General features: G+C 37.3%; 2 protein-coding genes and 1 long non-coding RNA gene across 5 annotated transcripts; 1 reads left to right on the plus strand and 2 right to left on the minus strand.

The window, feature by feature from the left end:
- Window positions 1-203: 203 nt before the first annotated feature.
- LOC112181948 (putative germin-like protein 9-2) lies at window positions 204-824 on the minus strand. The gene has a single exon (XM_024320355.2). It carries the CDS (start codon window positions 822-824, stop codon window positions 204-206), a length of 621 nt encoding a protein of 206 aa, XP_024176123.2.
- Window positions 825-4,236: 3,412 nt separating this feature from the next.
- On the minus strand, window positions 4,237-5,982 carry LOC121051211 (E3 ubiquitin-protein ligase RDUF2-like). Its single transcript, XM_040513334.1, has 2 exons — window positions 5,614-5,982; window positions 4,237-5,472 (listed from the first exon to the last, which is right to left on the minus strand). Exons 1-2 carry the CDS (start codon window positions 5,725-5,727, stop codon window positions 5,062-5,064), a joined length of 525 nt encoding a protein of 174 aa, XP_040369268.1. The 5' UTR covers window positions 5,728-5,982; the 3' UTR covers window positions 4,237-5,061.
- A 9,262-nt stretch (window positions 5,983-15,244) lies between these two features.
- On the plus strand, window positions 15,245-17,923 carry LOC112181810. 3 transcript variants are annotated; one of them, XR_005804942.1, is made up of 6 exons: window positions 15,245-15,267; window positions 15,653-15,832; window positions 16,088-16,247; window positions 17,286-17,491; window positions 17,590-17,643; window positions 17,905-17,923. It is a non-coding gene; the product is annotated as an uncharacterized LOC112181810 (long non-coding RNA). The 3 variants fall into 3 exon arrangements; XR_005804941.1 differs by lacking the exon at window positions 15,245-15,267 and having other exon boundaries at window positions 15,276-15,832; XR_002929114.2 differs by lacking the exons at window positions 15,245-15,267; window positions 17,286-17,491; window positions 17,590-17,643; window positions 17,905-17,923 and adding an exon at window positions 16,458-16,804 and having other exon boundaries at window positions 15,276-15,832.
- Window positions 17,924-18,592: the final 669 nt, after the last annotated feature.

Below are 18,592 nucleotides of genomic sequence, written 5' to 3' on the forward strand. Positions count from 1 at the left end.
TCATACATGCATGTACAGATCATAAAAGACAATGCTGTACTTTTAAAAGTAATAGCAAACCTAAAGGGCAAAGCTGCTTAAATAAACAAACAACTCAAGAACAGATCATGAAATAAAAAATCAAATCAAATTTTTGTGTACAAAATGTGAACAAAAGGAATTCAAGTTATCATTATTGAAGTCTTGATCATTCAAGAGCTAGCTTAGCTAGTAGTGAGACCATCCTTAATCTTCTTAATGGTATCAACATCAGTCTTGAAAGATTTGGCAAGGATGACATCGTCGACACCCGAGGTAAAAACAGAAGGTGGCACTGTAACTGCTCTAGCACTTGCACTTCCAAATGCTGCAATGGCGGTAGCTCGCAACTGAGGATCAGAGTTATACTGATAATGGATTAAACCCTTGGGAAATATAAATATATCTCCAGCCTGAAGCTTTTGAGTGTGTAGGACATTTTTTGTGTCAATGAACCCGACTTCTAAGGAACCAGCAAGAAGGAACAAAAGTCCAGTAGCATCAGGGCGGGTGTGAGGTGGGAACAGTGTGCTTGGAGGGAATTGAAGCACTGTATATGACACACTCTGGCCATTGAGAGCAGGGAACTCCACCATACTGGCTTTTGTTGCCTTAAAGGTTTCAGGTGTTTGATCAAATATCTCGCGGAATCCAGTGTATGTAAAATAGGTAGCATTAACAGTTGAGCTATTTTGAGGCAGTAAATAATCAGAGAGAATGTCAGGATCACTTGCTAAGACCCTTTTGGAGGTGGCCAAAGCAAGTACTAATATGATCATCATCATCATTAATTGAACCAACGTCATAGTCATACCCATAAATGGAAGATGAATTATTTTTGGCTAACGACTGTGTTGCTAGCATCGTATTTTTATACTGTTCTAGGAGAAACCACAGTCTCGATTGTTGTTGCGTGGATGGAACTTTCAATGTGGTTTCTCTGTTTTCTTCTCTTGGCCTGATTGAAAAGCCACAAATGATGTGCTATTTCTGCATACAGAGAGATGCTTCAGCTTATTGACAAGATCATGTAATGAATTTGACTGAACTTCTTAGGATTTAAAGGCGTAGTGTCACACGGCAGCTACAGACTGCCTCCCTTCCTTTTCAGGCTTATTTTATGAAGTAGGATGGATACTTTTTTTTTTTGACACTTTTTTTTTTTGACTTTGTCAAGGGATCCCAAAGGCTTCCTAAGCCCAAGATAAACCCCTTCGGCGCAAGTGAAATGCTCCAACTGTGCATTGCAGCACAGTGCCTAGCCACTTTGACAGCTTCAGGGTTCGAATCTAGGTTGAGGAGCACACCCAACTAGGCAAGAAGCACTAGGCCACTTGCAGTGGTTAACTAGGATGGATACTTGGTAACATATAAACAATATATATGTACGTAACCTTTTTCCTTGATTTTTATCACCAAAATTTCCTTGGTTTAACAGTGACAATAACCCATCATGAAATAGGAATTCTTTATACTTTGGCCTATACTTTATGACTTTAGAGCATCTCCAACAGAATACTTATTTCAAAAAAAATTTGAAATTTAACTAGTTTTAGACTAAGTTTGATCTCCAGCAGACTAGCTAAACAAAAGCTAAATTTAGCTTTCGCTAAAAGACCTAGCTATATTTAGCTAGAGAGGAGAGAGAATTTAACTAAAAGTTAAATTTAACTTGAGATTTAGGTATTTGCTGGAGCATAACTCAATATTCAACTAGCTATATTCCAATTTTAGCTACTTTTAGCTATCAAGATAGCTATCACTGTTGGAGATGCTCTCAAAAGTCTATATGCTAACTCGATGCTGTCTAGCATTATGAAACAGGCACTATACATAATACTGGAATGGTTTTGTTCCAGTTTTATAGAGCAGAAAAATCTGTAAAGATTGATCAAAAAACAACTCTCATGAATTTAAATTTTTAATACTATCATATATTAGATCAGTTGGCATGTAAAATTCTCATTTTACATTAGGGAAACAAAGATTAGCAGTTGGTTCAAAGTGGAATATGTGAAACTTGAATAAGTGGAGTGGTTGTCAAATTTACATTAGAAATTTCTAGAATTATATTATGCAAACCAAAAAGATTCATCTGATTTTATAATTCAGGAACCATTGGTAGTAGCCAACTACTCATGAAGACACTTCTTTGAGACCTGCTGCATCCCCAGTGGAGAATAGCCTCTTGATCCTACCTAAATCCTGAATTGCCCAAATTTCTTGTGACGCAAATAATCTGCCCCTCTCGGCGATTCTAGAGCAACAAATCATCAAATAGCCCTCCTGATAATTAACTGAGAAATGAAATATAATTTAGCTCGCCATAAATGAAATATGAAGTTAATTAGTTGCTCCTTGTATGGATTAGTCATTCCTAATGTCTTTTGAAGTTATGTACTTTGCTCAACTAACTATATATCTAATCTCAAGATTCTTACGCCCTCAAATGCTATCCAAGCTTACGGATACTAATTTGCTGAAAGATCAAAGAAGCAAAACTCTCACTCAAATTTTCAACAAGGTACCAATCTTTTTGTTTTGTCATCTGTTCCAAGTCAGTCAGTGCCACCATGGAAAGTTTTCTAAGCTGTGCAATACAGTCACATACTAGCATATTAGGTTAATCAAACCATGGTTCCGGTTATATGCATTCTTTTGCTTCATTTTTCATGAAGCAAAGCAATTTTCAAGGTTTCATCAAAATAGATATGAAGTAGAATTGAAACTTAAAGTGTAAAAAAGATGTAAAGAAACAAAGGTAAGCAAAATCTATTGATTCCTCAATTCCGCATGAAGTTTCTCTTCGCTCGTATGATTGACTAATACGTTGAGCTGATGATTGATTATCTGTTCTTATCATGAGACTTTGGTTCTGGTGTGGGAAGAGGAATCAATGGAAGTATGGAACGAATGTGATTATACGTTTGGCTCTAGTATTGCTTCTGAATTGGTTCAGCTGGCTCCATTACTTCAAGTCTTTCTGCTTCTATTAAAGTGCTATCATTTGGATCCATTCAATTATGGTGAGCTAGTATAATCAACTGCCTATTTCTTATCCTTGTTTTGGATCCTTATAGAACACAGTACACTGTTCTGCTACTTGATGCATATGCTTATGCTTAATGCAAAAACAAACAGATTGATCAGAAGTGTACTTTAATTAGTAGTACTAGCATATCAGCGCGCACTATTTCTCCATCAGTTCTTCAGTATACAATTGTAGAAAGGCAAGCAATATGCTCAATACTGCCATAAGAACTGGGCAAATGATAACATAGAATGGTACAACCAAACTGAAAATCGTCAAGGCATTTATTAAAATTTACAGTTATGAACATGAATACTTTCGTATTGCACATATTTAGTTCGTTAAGTGATTTATCTAATTCAATATCTTAACAATTTCCAATTTTGCTGAAATTTACAACAGTTATATACTCATGGAGATTTAAAAACTGAATAATTGAAATGCTCAGTTAACAAATTGTGGCATTCAAATCCATCTCAGTTTCTTACCCACTACCACCTGGAGATTATAGCGAAGAGAGACTTTAAGTCCTCAGGAAACATTACTCCTGACTTTCTCACCCACTTCCACCTGAGATTATAGTGACAACAGACCTTAACTCCTCAGGAAACATTGCTTCTGACCAAAATCATAAACCATAATACACTAACAAAAAATTTGCAACAAGCACAGATAATGACTGACACTTCCAACAAAACCTTGCAGCTATAGCAAGGAAAGAATGATCACCCACCTCAACAGTCCAACAATACAACAAGAAGTTCAAACTTCAAACCATTAATCGATAAGATAAGAAAGGAAATCAAAAAATGAGATTCAGTGAGTTGGCTTAAAAAATCCATCACATGTAGGTAGTATTCAAAACGGACTGGATGACACTGGCCCCAACAGTTTTGGCATCTTCGTAAAAGCAAAAATTGTTCTTTGCTCATTAAACCATGTTTGACTCCTTATCATTATCATCATCTGAGACACCTTTGGTGAATGTCTACAACATATACACAATTTGCCACAAAAGCAACCACCCTTCTCAGAATATAACCATTGCACAGAAGCGCCATCTTCAATATGCCCATGTTCTTCATTTAAGATTCCTATGGTTTGAATGTCAGTCCTCCGCCAAACGGATCTACCAAGGAGCATGACATCTTGATGCCTTCCAGAAAAAAGGGACATATGATCCAAACTTACCAAGTGATTATCAGTTTCTGTTAAATTCAATAAAAAAGTGACCAACAGCCATAATGGTCACTTTTTTATTGGATTTAACAGAAACTGATATGCTACAATATGTCAAGATGCTTGGTAAGAGGTCTAGATGGAGGTCACATAAGAATATATGGAGGTTCCAATGGAATCAAAGAAGTCATTATATTTAAGACTACTGAAACCCAAGCTGACATTGGTAGACATACATATACTTGCGATCTAATTACTAGAAAAATATACAAATTAAAAACCATAAAACTGCAGCAGCCTGCTGGCCTCGTAGGAATGAAAGGCATCAAATATCAAATCAGGGCAGGTGTAACGTGATCTCTTGACCAGAGATGAACAATAAAGTGAACATAATAATGGAGTCGATATTAATTCAAACTCATATATCCATACCGATTCAAAATGATGATTACAACAGCAACATATAATTAAGCGTAGAATATGGATTCTGGACTAGCATTAATTTCCTGCAATATGCATGCCAACTGAGGATCATATTTGGTGCTATTCTAATCCTAACAAACTTTCTCCCCATAGAACGATAATAAAAAAATAAAAAATTTAATCACATAAGCATGCCATCTAGGTGAAATTTAAAAAGTAGAGGACCATAACTAAACCCAACTAGATTGTCCATATTGTACAGCATGATGAAGTAGAAACCTTTATAGTTTTACACTGTCACATACATACCTAGCTCCCATTTCAAACAGGTTATTTCAGTAGCAGCTAAGGCAAGTAAGAAGCAGTAAAATTAAGAAGAGACAGCAGCTAGCACCTGGGGTGTGTTTTGATCAATCTTGAGTTGGCATTGGGTATCGGCACATGGGGCATAGGTGGTTGATCTCCAGACACTGGACAATGCAATGCAGATGATAATGGTGTCGGCAGGGCAAGCGAGTAATCAGAGCTTCTTGTTGTTGTCGATGATCAACCAAAAGAGCTGCAAAATCCTCCAAACAAATAGCACACGTGGGCGTGTGTGTAGTAATACGACTATCAAGTCTCACTTGCTGCAAACCGTCAATTGAAGATTTACTCGCAGGAATGAAATTGGAGTTCCTGAAAATAGTGGTGTCCGACACACCCACAATAATAGGGAGGTCGGGGGAGACGGCAGCCTCGACAAACCGGAATAGCTTGTGAACAATAGCCGGATGTTCATGTTGAGGCACACCCATGCTCGAAAGAGACTCACAGATAATCTGTGTATATGAATATGATGATGAGGATGATGATAATTGGTGCTTCATGTGAGAAAAATCAACCCAAATATCTCTTTCAGCTATTAGAAAATATCTTTCATAAACATCTGGTTGATCCCCCGGAAGGGTCCTTAGCCTTACATCAAAAAACTTTAATATGATGAGAAGCTTGTCTTCCTCCAGCTCTGGCCAGCGATTGGGTTCACGTCTTTGCACCACATGGTGAAAATAACGACAATATCTCTTCCGAGGCATCCTTGCTCTTGTTTCACCAACTCAACCGCTTGGGTTGGATATATACAGATTCTAATCCAACGAGGAGAAGAGAGTACAGCAAGACTGAACCAAATCGACAAGGATTAGAATTTCGGAAAGAAAAGGTTTTCTGTTGGGAGCCAAATTAAGGAAAAGAGGAATACAAGAATTTAAAGTTTAGAGCTTCATTTTTCATAACCAACTCTGGCAATTCCAGTACTATGATATAGATGGCATCCCATCTAGACAGAAGAGGACGGCGTTGGCAGTGGTACAGGACCTCCAATGTGTCCTTCCAAAATAGTGGCATCTGGGCCTAATGGGCTAGTTACAAAAGGGATTAAGAGTGATTAAGTGGGCTACTCTTAACAAGTCCTGCCCCCTTAGGTAGCAGGCCGGCCTAGGCTGCTAAACTGTGGAAAACGGGCCATAATTGATTGGGTCTCCTCCCAAGTAGAGTCCTCTTTAGGCATACCTGACCACTGCACTGCAGCACGACCTTTCTTCTGCGCCACCGCCATATCAAGCACTTCCGTTAGTGTCCAGACGATCTCACCTTTGTCGTCGAACTGGGGAAGGGTTTGTCGGCTGAGCCGTTCAAAAGGATATCTCTTCACCAATCCATCAATTTTCGGGGAAAATTTTCAAACTACCCATCTGCATTCACAACACTGAAGTGTCGGCGGGTTGCCTAGCGATAGGTAGTTTGAGAATTTTCCCTATGAGAAGGTCCCACGTCAGCATTTTAACAGTGAAAATTGACGGAATAGTGACGGATTGGATCGATTTGATGAAATTGGAGAGTGCAAAAATTTTTCTGATTAAATTATAAGTGTAGGAACTGAACTAATGAACACTTAAAAACAGGGCCAGCTCTAAACAGGTGCATTGAGTGCGACAGATCAGGGCCCCAAATTGAGAGGGCCCCCAACGTTTTTCTTTAAAGATTTATGTTTGCATGATTGAATATAAAAGACTTGGATCTATGCATTGAACACTAACACTAATATGGAAATAGGGCCCCAGATTTTATATTTTTATATCTATTTATATAAACAATAACTTAAAAGAAAAAATAGGGCCCCATACACTAAATATTTATAACAAATTACATATAAGTTATTGACAAAAAATGACATAACAAATACATCCTTTAAAGATTGAATTAAACATATAAGGACTAAATCTTACAAATAAGGACAATGTGTTCTCCACTTGCCACATGTCATGAGTTAATTTACCTTTTTACCCTTAACTACTTCTTTTGACTTCTAATCCCTTTATAAGGATTAAATATTACAAATAAGGACAATCTGCTCTCCACTTGCCACATGTCATGAGTTAATTTACTTTTTTACCCTTAACTACTTCTTTTAACTTCTAATTCCTTTATGTTAGTTTTTTTTTTTTTTAGAATAATCCCTTTATGTTACTTTTTTTTTTTTTTTAGAATAATATTTTTTATATTACTTTTTTTTCGTAACTTAGCTTTATCGATATTTTAAACTCTCCAAAATATCTTCAAAACTAGTTTTAGATACGAATATTTACCCCATATATCAAAACTTCCATCAAATTTTCTAAATTTTAATTTAAGCAAAATATCCATTGAAATTTCCACAATTTTGAAGTACCAAAATTTTCTAAACTTCGTCTCACTAGTATTTTTCCCAACACAAATCCCCTCTTCCGGTAATGCACTCGTCATCACGTAATCCTGCTATTGCACTCGCTGCACTCATACTCGTTCAGTTCTGCTACTGCACTTGTACTCGTGTTCTGCTACTGTACTCGTCATCGCCTAATCCTGCTACTGCACTCGTCAAATCCTGCTACTGCACTTGTCATCGGCTAATCCTGCTACTGCACTCATACTCGTCCAGTTCTGCTACTGCACTTGTACTCGTGTTCTGCTACTGTACTCGTCATCGCCTAATCCTGCTACTGCACTCGTCAAATCCTGCTACTGCACTTGTCATCGCCTAATCCTGCTACTACACTCATACTCGTCCAGTTCTGCTATTGCACTTGTACTCGTGTTCTGCTACTGCACTCGTCATCGCCTAATCCTACTGCTGCACTCGTCAAATCCTGCTACTGCACTTGTCATCGCCTAATCCTGCTACTGCACTCATACTCGTCCAGTTCTGCTACTGCACTTGTACTCGTGTTCTACTACTGCACTCGTCATCGCCTAATCCTGCTACTGCACTCGTCAAATCCTGCTATTGCACTTGTCATCGCCTAATCCTGCTACTGGACTCATACTCGTCCAGTTCTGCTACTGCACTTGTACTTATGTTCTGCTACTGCACTCTTCATCGCCTAATCTTGCTACTGCACTCGTCAAATTAATCCTGCTACTGCACTTGTCATCGCCTAATCCTGCTACTGCACTCATACTCGTCCAGTTCTACTACTGCCCTCGTACTCGTGTTCTGCTACTGCACTCATCATCACCTAATCCTGCTACAGCACTTGTCATCGCCTAATCCTGCTACTGCACTCATACTCGTCCAGTTCTACTACTGCCCTCGTACTCGTGTTCTGCTACTGCACTCATCATCACCTAATCCTGCTACAGCACTTGTCCAATCCTGCTACTGCACTCGCTGCAGTAGCATGAACAGTAGCAGTAGCAGGATTCTTTTGCTTCTTTATTGCTGAACGTGTTCTTGGTTCAATAGCAGCTTCATTTGCAATAGCAAAAGCAGGAGCAGGATCAGTAGCAGTAGCATGAGCATGAGCAATTGGATTTGTCAATCCATAATAGATCTTCAGTAGCATATTCCACAGTAGCAGAGTAGCACATGGCATTACATTCAATCTTTAATAGATCTTTGAAACTTTTTTTTATTTTTTATATGTATGTTCACACTCCAATTTTATATTGTAGATGTGCCTCAAATTAATTTTTTGAGCTCTTAAGGAAATGAGTATTGTAGGGATAAATTGTCATGTATGACTGTTTTTATGCAGTAGCATATTCAACAGTAGCAGATGACATTGTATTGTTGTGATAAATTAAAGATTTTCAAAATTTACAGGAATAAATTTAATTTCAGTGATCAACTTGGCCACCACAACTTTAGGTCATGCAATATGGCTATCTGAGCAGTAGCATATCTAGCAGTAGCATATTCAACAGTAGCAGTAGCATATGATATTACATTCAATATTAGTTATTACATATAAGTACTATATTTTAATGAAGATTATGGTATGTTGATGTTGGTCTCTAGTTGTACAGCTAAAATATCTTCATTCCCAGTAGCACCGTCTTCTATCTTACGCTGCATTTGTTTCTCTAGTTTTGATCTCTTCTTGCTTCTTCTTCAGTTTTATCTTCAATTGTTTGTATTTCTTTGTCACTTTTTCCTTTTCATCCCACAGCCTCTCTAGTTAAGCTTGCTTCCTCTCGCAACTCTCGATAGCGCTTCCCGCCATATTTTGCTTCCTCTTACATCAATAGTTTCCCCTATTCCAACCGCTGCCGCTACTGCTACTGCTACTGGCTCCAAATCAAGAATGAGTAAATCAAAGGATCAATCATGTATTAGGTTGCTACTGCAATATTAACAATTTTATCTCCTTAAGTACTGAAGCATTACACTCTAGGTAGAACTATCACTTATAAAAATGAATTGCTGGTGTCTAAAAAGTATAATTGAAACTCAGAACACTAATATATCCATAGCCACTACAAAGTGACCAAAACCACATGAACTTAGCAAAACACAGTTTCCTGCTATATAGACTTCTTTAGGAACCAAAAAGCCTACCATAATAAGGAAAGTAATTAGCTCATACAATGGTTCATTCATAGATAAATGCATGTTGATACTGTAACCAATAGTTCTTACTTTCTTGTAAAATTTCTCTCTTAACTATAACAAAAACAAGGACTGGAAATTACATTCTCTTTTCAACAAAAGCAGCTACCAAATTACATGTATTCATAGCTGAATGCTAACTAACCATCTAACAAAACATTTATTCTAACATTGCTCATTAGTACGCTTCTAGGTCAGTAGCACTCACCACACCAAAATGTTTTGTTAACTTCTCAATCCACTTTTACCCACTACAAAAAACAACTATGCATAACCTATAACAACAGATAAAAGCTCATACTAACCTATCAAATCGTCGTAATCGGATATTGGCCGAAATGTGGGTTCTAAAGCATTTTCCATTAACTTCTATATAGATCAAAACCCACAAAACAATAACAAATATAACAATGACTATCATATCATGATGATGGATCAGCACAAATATTTTTGATCAATGCAGTAACTGTCATGGCAGAATACCACCAGATGTCAACAATCAAAATTCAAATTCAATAGACATTTAAGACCACCGCAGAACAAAGAGTACCACTCTAATTACTCCACCATAGGGTAAAATTTGATCACTAGTGAATCAAACTTGCACAACTCTCTACAACACTATCCTTATCATTTCAACATAGATGAACGTTTTCATTTCCTGAGAATCAAATAAACAAAAAATTGCAAAACCAGCAGACGACACGCACCGTTTTGGGGACGGGCTACCAAGACCCTTGCTTGACGCAGTTGAGCATGCCGTTGGAGGCGAGAGCGCGGAAGACGATTCAAGACATACGGAGATGAAAACCTTGAGAAGAGTTTTCTATGCAAGCTGCTATTGATTCGAAGATGAAAACCTGCATTTTCAAGATCGTTTTAAATGTTCGCCACTGAATTTTCATGAAATGGAAGCAAAACCTATGAACGAGATTCAAAATCTGACCAAACTTACCGATTTTTTTGCTGGAAATTAAGATGGGGAGTATGCTGACTTGATTTCTTGGGTTAGTCTTCGTCGAATTTGACTTCTGCTACTGATCGATTTGATACCGTTTTGTAATAGTAGGGTTTCAGATTTGGGAACGATATTGTTTTGGGGTTTCTGATTTGATAACTACCCGTGTATTGGGTGTTTTATTCACTCAATGGCATGCGCGTAAATTTTTCATCAAATTGAGCATTTTGGTCATTTTACATTAAAATTGGGAGCCAGGCCTGCTTCATTTGGTTTTTGGGTTTGGGCTCGTGTCCTTATTTGTATAAATCTATTTGAAGGTGGGTTTTCTGTTTTTATATCTTTGGTCTGGTGCTACTGTGTAATTTTCTAAAATATTTATCCTATGCTCTTTGCATTCACACACACACACTCTCTCTCTCTCTCTCTGACAATGTGTAGTTGGTCACGGTGACACCGACCACGGGTTGTTCGTCCTTGTACCTACCAAGACTTCCAACAATTATCTTTGATCAAGAACGTACTGAATAAATACAAATTAAATGCATACATGCAATATTATAATTAGCTAGTTAGTTTGGTACGTACCTAATGCCATGGCCAGGCCCCTCAATTCTCATCGACCCTTCTCTATTCCCATCGATCTCTTCTATCCTTTTTCATTCTCTAATTACTCTAAAAAAATCCCAGATTAATTCTCTCCCACTTCAAGTCTTCATTCTTCAATTAGTGATTTAGAGGCAAAATGAAGTTCATCAGAAATCCCTACACCCTAGTCATGACTCAGGTATGATTAATTGATTTGTATCCACATATAAATAAATGTTTCTTTAGTATAGTTCTCCTAATGGTTTGATTTGTTTTTCAAATTGCAAAGGCCTAGCAATTTTATGGAAATTGAGAAATGTAAATCAAGGATTGGAGAGATCAAGGAGTGAGGAAACTCAAGAGTCTTATGCTATACTTTGAGACTTTGTTCTTCAAAGAATCAGGTTTCTCATAACACATTGATTTGCTTGGATTGTTTGGTGATGCTGTGTTTGAGACGGCTCGATCGTTTCAAACACAGCATTTTAATAAATCAAGGATTAGAGGGCCGCATTTTAAACTTTCGCACAAGGCCTCCGAAAAGTTTGAGACGGCTCTGCTTAAAAATACAAGGTAGTAAGCATAATTTAATCCTTTTTTTTTTTTATAATGGAAACATATCCATCATTGAGAAACAAGGCTCGAAACTTAGAAAAGTCAAACTCAGCAGACCATAGACTAGAGCACACAGAGTTACTATCAGAGAGCTTATAGCTATAGGATTAGATTCTTTGTAAGCCTTAAGAGAGGGAAGATCATATTCCTCATCAGATGACGCAATAAATAAAGGTACCTTGAGAAAAAGACTCATATCCAACACATGATATTTTGCAGGAGTAGACATATGAAGTTTATTTCTAATAGATGAAGCAACTGCAGAAGCACCACCACTCATAGCTTCCATAAATGACACACCCTCCTTACGCAAGCAATCATGAGCACTAAGCCCTCTATTCAGAGTATTTGCTTAGGAAGATCTTCAAAAAACTACTCTCTATTCAGACTGAAGAAAAGCATTATCAACAGGATATATATACCCCCAATTGGGAGCATGAACAAGAGATCTCATAGGGGAAGAAGCATTGGCTTGTTGTTGCTAAGTAGGGGAACAAGAGATCTCATAGATGTTTATTAGGCCTCCTGCAGAAGTTTTGTTTAGGATTTTAATATGTTCGTTTTGATAGATTGCTTTTTGAGTTGCTGTATTCTGTGATTGGCTATTTAGAAGTGTAATCATAAGAGTAGGTTTCGATGAGAATCAAATTTTCTCTCACTGTCGTCCTCTCCTTTGGTACTGAGATTTGATGATATGTGTAAATGAGAATTTTAGTTTCTATGACTTTGTTACTATATGAAAATTTCTAAATGCCACTTTTTTTTTTATTGTAGACATGGTGCCCCTGATCTTGACCACAGCGCGGGAGGTCTTGTCCTCATCACAGGAGATCTTGGCCATGTTGCAGGAGGTATAGGCCACAGTGCTGGAGGTCGAGGCCATTTTGCAGGAGGTATAGGCCAGGGTGCCGGGGGACGAGGCCACATTGTCATAGGGCGAGGCCATGGTTCCGGTGGGAGGTATTCAGTCAACTACTTTTTAAGATTCGTTGTGCGCCTTGTGAGGGTATATGCGCGCCTTGTGAGGGTATATGCATAATAGTATCTTTTAGCACACTCAAATTAAATTATTTGTGCGTTCTTATCAAAGACTTTATATAGACTGGTGTGTTTCAGTAGAACGTAAAAAGATTTATAAAAGCAATCTCCCTCCAACTTTCTCTTCAATCATTTGACTCTGAATTTTCATACAGCCCATCTCATAGGAAGCTAAGTTTATTGAAGTATCATCAACAGTGGTCTGTGGATGGTACTTAATTGGCTTGTTGGAACATAACTAGAAAAATGATATGTTTGGAAGATAGTTTCTAACCAGTGACTTTTGGTACTTGCCTGCATTTTTAACTTGAGCATATATTTGTTTACCTGCCTCTAGCACATGTGGGTGCTTTCTAATAGATCAAAAATCCTATTCTTTTTCTTGTAGGCTTTCAGACCGGTTCACTTTCGAGGATTACTAGGATTCACAGGAATGATGGGGTTTATGCTGTGCAGGTATTACATTGTCATCAGTCCAATACTAAAACTATTCCACTTGCTGAAATTGGAATATGCTCAGATTAGAGAGGCAGCTGATCTTTCTCTACTTTTGTTTTCTTATACAGCTGCAGAGCGGGAAGTTTCACGCGTGGTGCCTGCTGTACCATCTTCTGAAGTAAATAGGAACTCTTTGAGATTTGTGGAGTAGCGAATGCTAGATGTTGATTTAGTGTACATTTTGTTGTTTACAAAGCTGGACAAGTCAGGGTCTTACTGCTACTACGGAAACAAGTATATTTTGTTGCACCTTTTGAAGGAGTTATCCTCTCTTGCTTTCTTATGTTCATGTTGTATGAAGTTCTCTCTTTCGTGCGTATTTCTATGACTGCTCTGGTGGCTGTACTTCTCGAGGCTGTCAATTACATAAATTGAAGATACTTCTCTAGTTACAGTCATTCTCTGGACAACTTATTCTCATTTCTATAGGTATTGCAGAATGAAATGTTCTCTGAAACCAAGTTGTATACTGTTCTTTTTCTTTCCCATCCTCCTTAATGTGTTGTGTTGAGTTCGTTGACTTAAAAGCACACGAACGGAGATTGTCACTGTCACTTTGGCCCTTGAAGTCGTATCCTTCTACTCATCTACTCCCTAAATAGTTGTTTTGCTACTGGCAATCCTCTACAATACGACCTACCTCGGAAAGGTCTTCCTTGTTGGTAACGGCAGCCACAAGTAACCTCATTCGAGCTGTTGCTACTTCAACAGCTGCAGCTAAATTGCTAAAACAACATAGATTCCGTCAATCAATTCACAATAAGTTCATGTATAGACTTTGTTTCACAAAGAAATGACGTTTTAGAACAAGACTGATAAACTGAAATGAAATGGTGCTCTTGCTGAACCCGACCAGGTGAATTAAGGGCAGTGAAACTGGGTGCCGAAGATGACAACACTACTACACAAAGTGAATCAGACGACACGTAACAGACGACATACGACATTTTGGTGTCGTCTGAGTTAGTCAGACGACATGTTAGTTATATTTGTTGTCTGTTCTCAAACTCAGCCAACACATTGTAATCAATTGGAATTTGTTGAAATTGACAACTTTAGGACAACACTTACTAGGACATATGTTGTCTGAGAAATCAGAAAAAAAAAAAAAAAAAAATTTAATTTACATTTATTTTCTAGCCAAAACACAAATCCCTATCTGCTCAATTCCCTCCCTTAGTCGTATCAAAACAAAAAACTTCCCTCCTAAGTTGAAAAAAATTAGGTCATTCTCCCTCCCTTTCACTCTCACCATCTCACCAGCCTATCGAGAGTGAAATCGATACACTCTCGCTCTCACTCTCACTCTTAGTCCCAATCTCTCTCGCTCTCGCTCTCACCTCTCACTTTCGCTCTCACTCTCTCTCTCTCTCTCTCCGCCGGTCCAGCTCAAAGTCGCTACTTGGTCCGGTAGTTTACTCTCTCCGCCGCCTCAGCTCGAAGTCGATTTCAATTATCTTGAGAAGCCATCGCCGCCACCAAGATCTCTCTCACTATCGCCGCCGGTCTCGGGATCTCTCTCACTATCGCTGCCGGTGTCAGTGTCAAGAAATATAAAGAGCCTCCTTCTTCTATTGGAGATGCCTCCAATAGGGTTCGTTCTCTTCTCTCTCTCTTTCTGTTTATGCCCTGGGGCTATTGTTGGTTACTTTAATCAGTGATTGATAAGCTTCCTTCTGTGTTTGTATTACTGTTGGGGCTTAAATGGTTCTGGGCTTAATTCTAGGTCATTCAATGACCAGTGGGATTTCTTGTTTAGGCGTTTTAGCTTTAGATTGGTATATTCTGTGCTAAAGTTGTTGGTTTATTTGCAAACAAACAAATAGATTAATAAAAGGGGCGATACAGTGGATGAGAAGATCAAGAAGCTTGATGTTGAACTTAATAGATACAGAGAGCATGTCAAGAAGACAAGGAGCTTTCAACAAAAGTTGCCAAGATTGTGGGAGCGACTCCCATTGTTACAGAAGATCACACTCAGCCATCAAAATCAGCAGCAGCAAACACTTGGTAAGTTGATATAGCTGAAGTCATTTCCTTTTATTAGTCATTTGTTTTCACGTTTTTAGCAACAATTATCAATTTCTCGACTTTTACAATCTGTGAAAGCGAAAGTTTTTGTTATTTCTTTCTTTTGTTAATTGATACTTATCTGATTCAATTCTTCATGTATGTAATTTGGTTTTCTTTTGTAGTCTATGCTCTAGCTTTTCAATAGCTCCGAGAACCAAACTTTTTTGACACTCTCAGAGAGAAAGATTGGGTTGGGAACAAATAGAAAAGAGATGTTTAGTCTGCAAACATTTATCTAAACTCTAAACCCTATTTAATCGATTTCCCAATTTTAATGTAAAATTTGGGGTTTTGATTCTTTGATCTAATATAAAATTTGCAGATATGATATGCTAGAGTTTATATATGATTACCACTACATGAAATTGTTGTGGCTTTGAAACCCCCAGGCCTGAGTTTTCAGGGAGGATACCCGAGAAAGAGAAAGCTATATTAGGCTTATCGTGGACATGTTGAAAATTGTTGAAGGGATGAAGTCATTCAGTCTCCGATCAATATGCAAGTATGTACCACCCACCACTAACTAACTTTGTAGACATTATTTCATTTTATACTAAACATTCAAAGATATCAAATCTTCCTGAGTTCAGACTTTTTCTAACAAACCTTTTAGTACAACTTATTTAAGAGAATGATATTCCCATATTCAGTTGTTTGAATTTTTATCTGCTATTAGAATCATTTTAGCCTTAGTTTGAATTTTTATCTGGTATTAGAATCATTTTTCTGCTGAATTTTTGTTTCTTTAATGGTGTAGACACTTGAGATGCTGGAGAAGGAGGAGAAGCTCCTTGGCAGCGTTGTAATAAAGAAACACTACTGTTTCTATGAGTCGCATTTGTAATTGATTGGGGGTTCTTCAAAATTGAATCCTAAAGACGGTCTAGAGACGAAGGGGGAGACTCTTGGTGGATTGGGTATGTCAGTAGCTCCTAAATTTTCATGTTTTTACTCAATTGGGTTATGATCATACAATGAATGCTATGTAAATGAAGGCCCCATTAAAATAAAATACTGCATTCTTTTGTAGAAGTAAATCATACGCCTATTTCAGTGGTTGTACAATTGTGTACTTGCATTTTACGGTATAATATATGTTTTTGAAACTGTTAAAAATGGTGCTGCAGGTGTGCACTGAAAATGGAGCAAGGCCAACCAGAGGTGAGCTAGGTTTTGAGTTCTTGGTGAATAGGAGTGGGCAGCCTTATCTGATTCAGACAAATACCTTAATCAGGTTCTTTTCTTCCTTTTTCTTTTGAGTTCATTAGCATGCATCTATCTATTTGATTACCAAAAAAATTGAGCAAAACGATGAAGGAATGGGAAATTCAATTTGAATTCTTTTTCATCATAATGTATGAAATTGTAGTCTTGGTGTTGTACATTGATGAACTGTTGCACAGAGAATAATGTCTAGATATATATGTGAAGATAAATTTGGTGAGATTGTAGTCCAATACACTCTCTATTGGTAAAGGTGAAGATGTAACAGAAAGAAGACGAACATAAATAAGCATCCCAATTAAATCAAAACAGTAATGATAAAAGAGTGTAAAGCAAAGACATTATCATCTTTCTATTGGACTATTGGTTTAATTGGGTTTAATTGTGTCATTTTTCATATATTGTCATCTTTCTGCTCCTTCACATAGACAAGCATATGTTTATGTGGAACTTCTCTTTTCATTTTGTTGTTTTAAAATTGATATGAATATGGAGCTTCTGGTGATAATGGGTGTTACTAACTATATATCACTGCATTAAACTACTTTGAATCTGAGATGATATAGGAGCAGATTGCGAGCTTGGAGTTGAATTAATCAGTCTCAAGTGCACCTTCAAATATCTTTTGAACTTGGTAAAAATTGAAACCAACAAGAAGGAGACAGATTAGATTAACAATTACTTTGGATTTACTTTCTAATTTGAGTCACACACTATTTCTCCATTTACAGGTACTGCTGGTAGAAACATTCACAATCAGGAAGAATTTCCAGGTCGTACAATGGCAATTATTTTAAGTGTTTCTGCAAATTTAACTCTCGATTTCTCAAATTTCTTTGTTTTGTTTTTGAGCTAGAATCGAAGGAGAAGGGCAATAATGAGCTAGGGGAATCCTTTTTTTCTTGTCTGTTTCATTTTACATCAATTATTACTTGAGGTATTCCTTGTTTTGCTGTGTTATTTCTGTTTTAAGTATATTAGGATATAGCTAGTCTCTTCAATTTCTATATGTAATCTAATTGAGATTTTTTACAGGTAAAGAAGTATTCAATTTGCCAAAACTTCAGTATCTGTAACTGTACTCATCAAGTATGTGTGAGTGATTTTCTGTATGTAATTAAACTTAAAAATATTAAAGTTTCAGTCTTTTCAACTCTTAAACAATCATAGTTTTGGTTTATGGCAATCCAAGTTTCTTTTGCTACTGAAGTTAGACTTTTAACTTGAGAATCCTAAGTATCCTATAGCGGATGTTCAGACTTTATCTACATCAGTTTGGGACATTTTAGTTATTTTGATTTTGAATTATGTTCAGTTTTTGAGGCTGTTTGTTACCTTGTGGTCATTCAGGTTTTGCAAATTTCGGGACAAAATTTTTTGGGAGATGAGAAGGGTTGGATGCCGACTATAGTGAGGGAGGGAGACGGGAAAGAAGAAGAAAAAGAGAGACATGGAGAAGAAGAGAAGAAAGAAAAGAAGAAGGGGGAGTCGGATCGAATAAAAAGAAAGGGAACAGGGAGGAAGGAAGAGAAAAGGAAGAGAGAAGAAAGAGAAGAGAGGGAGGAGGAGAAAAGCAAAGGAATCAGGGAGAAAAAAGAAGAAGAAGAAGAGAAGAGAGGGAGCACGGGAAAGAGAAAGAAAATAGGGAAAGAAAAACAGAAGAGAGTAGTGATCTGTTTATGATGGGTTTGGATTTCAGAAGAAGAAGAGAATGAAGATTGAGATAATTTTGGTTGTCGGCTGTACAATATAGCAATGGGTGGAGGTTTTGCCATTCGTTTTTGAATGGGTGAGGAGGAAGAACTAGTTTAAAACGGTGAGTGACTTTTATATCTGAAATTATGCTTCTTTTTTTTAATGTTTTTTTTTTACTTTTTTTATGTTTAGACTCGTAAGAGTAAGCGATTGTTCAGTGAACCATGTTCTGATTTCTCCTAGCACTTATTTTTGGGAGTTTGGGCACTCTGCTATTATCGCTCTTGGATTTTAAAAGGTCTTGCAATTTGACTTTACCAACTAGTTTTGAAAACCATTTATC

Source organism: Rosa chinensis, chromosome 1 (assembly GCF_002994745.2).
Source record: "Rosa chinensis cultivar Old Blush chromosome 1, RchiOBHm-V2, whole genome shotgun sequence".
In the NCBI taxonomy this organism is placed as follows: Eukaryota; Viridiplantae; Streptophyta; class Magnoliopsida; order Rosales; family Rosaceae; genus Rosa; species Rosa chinensis.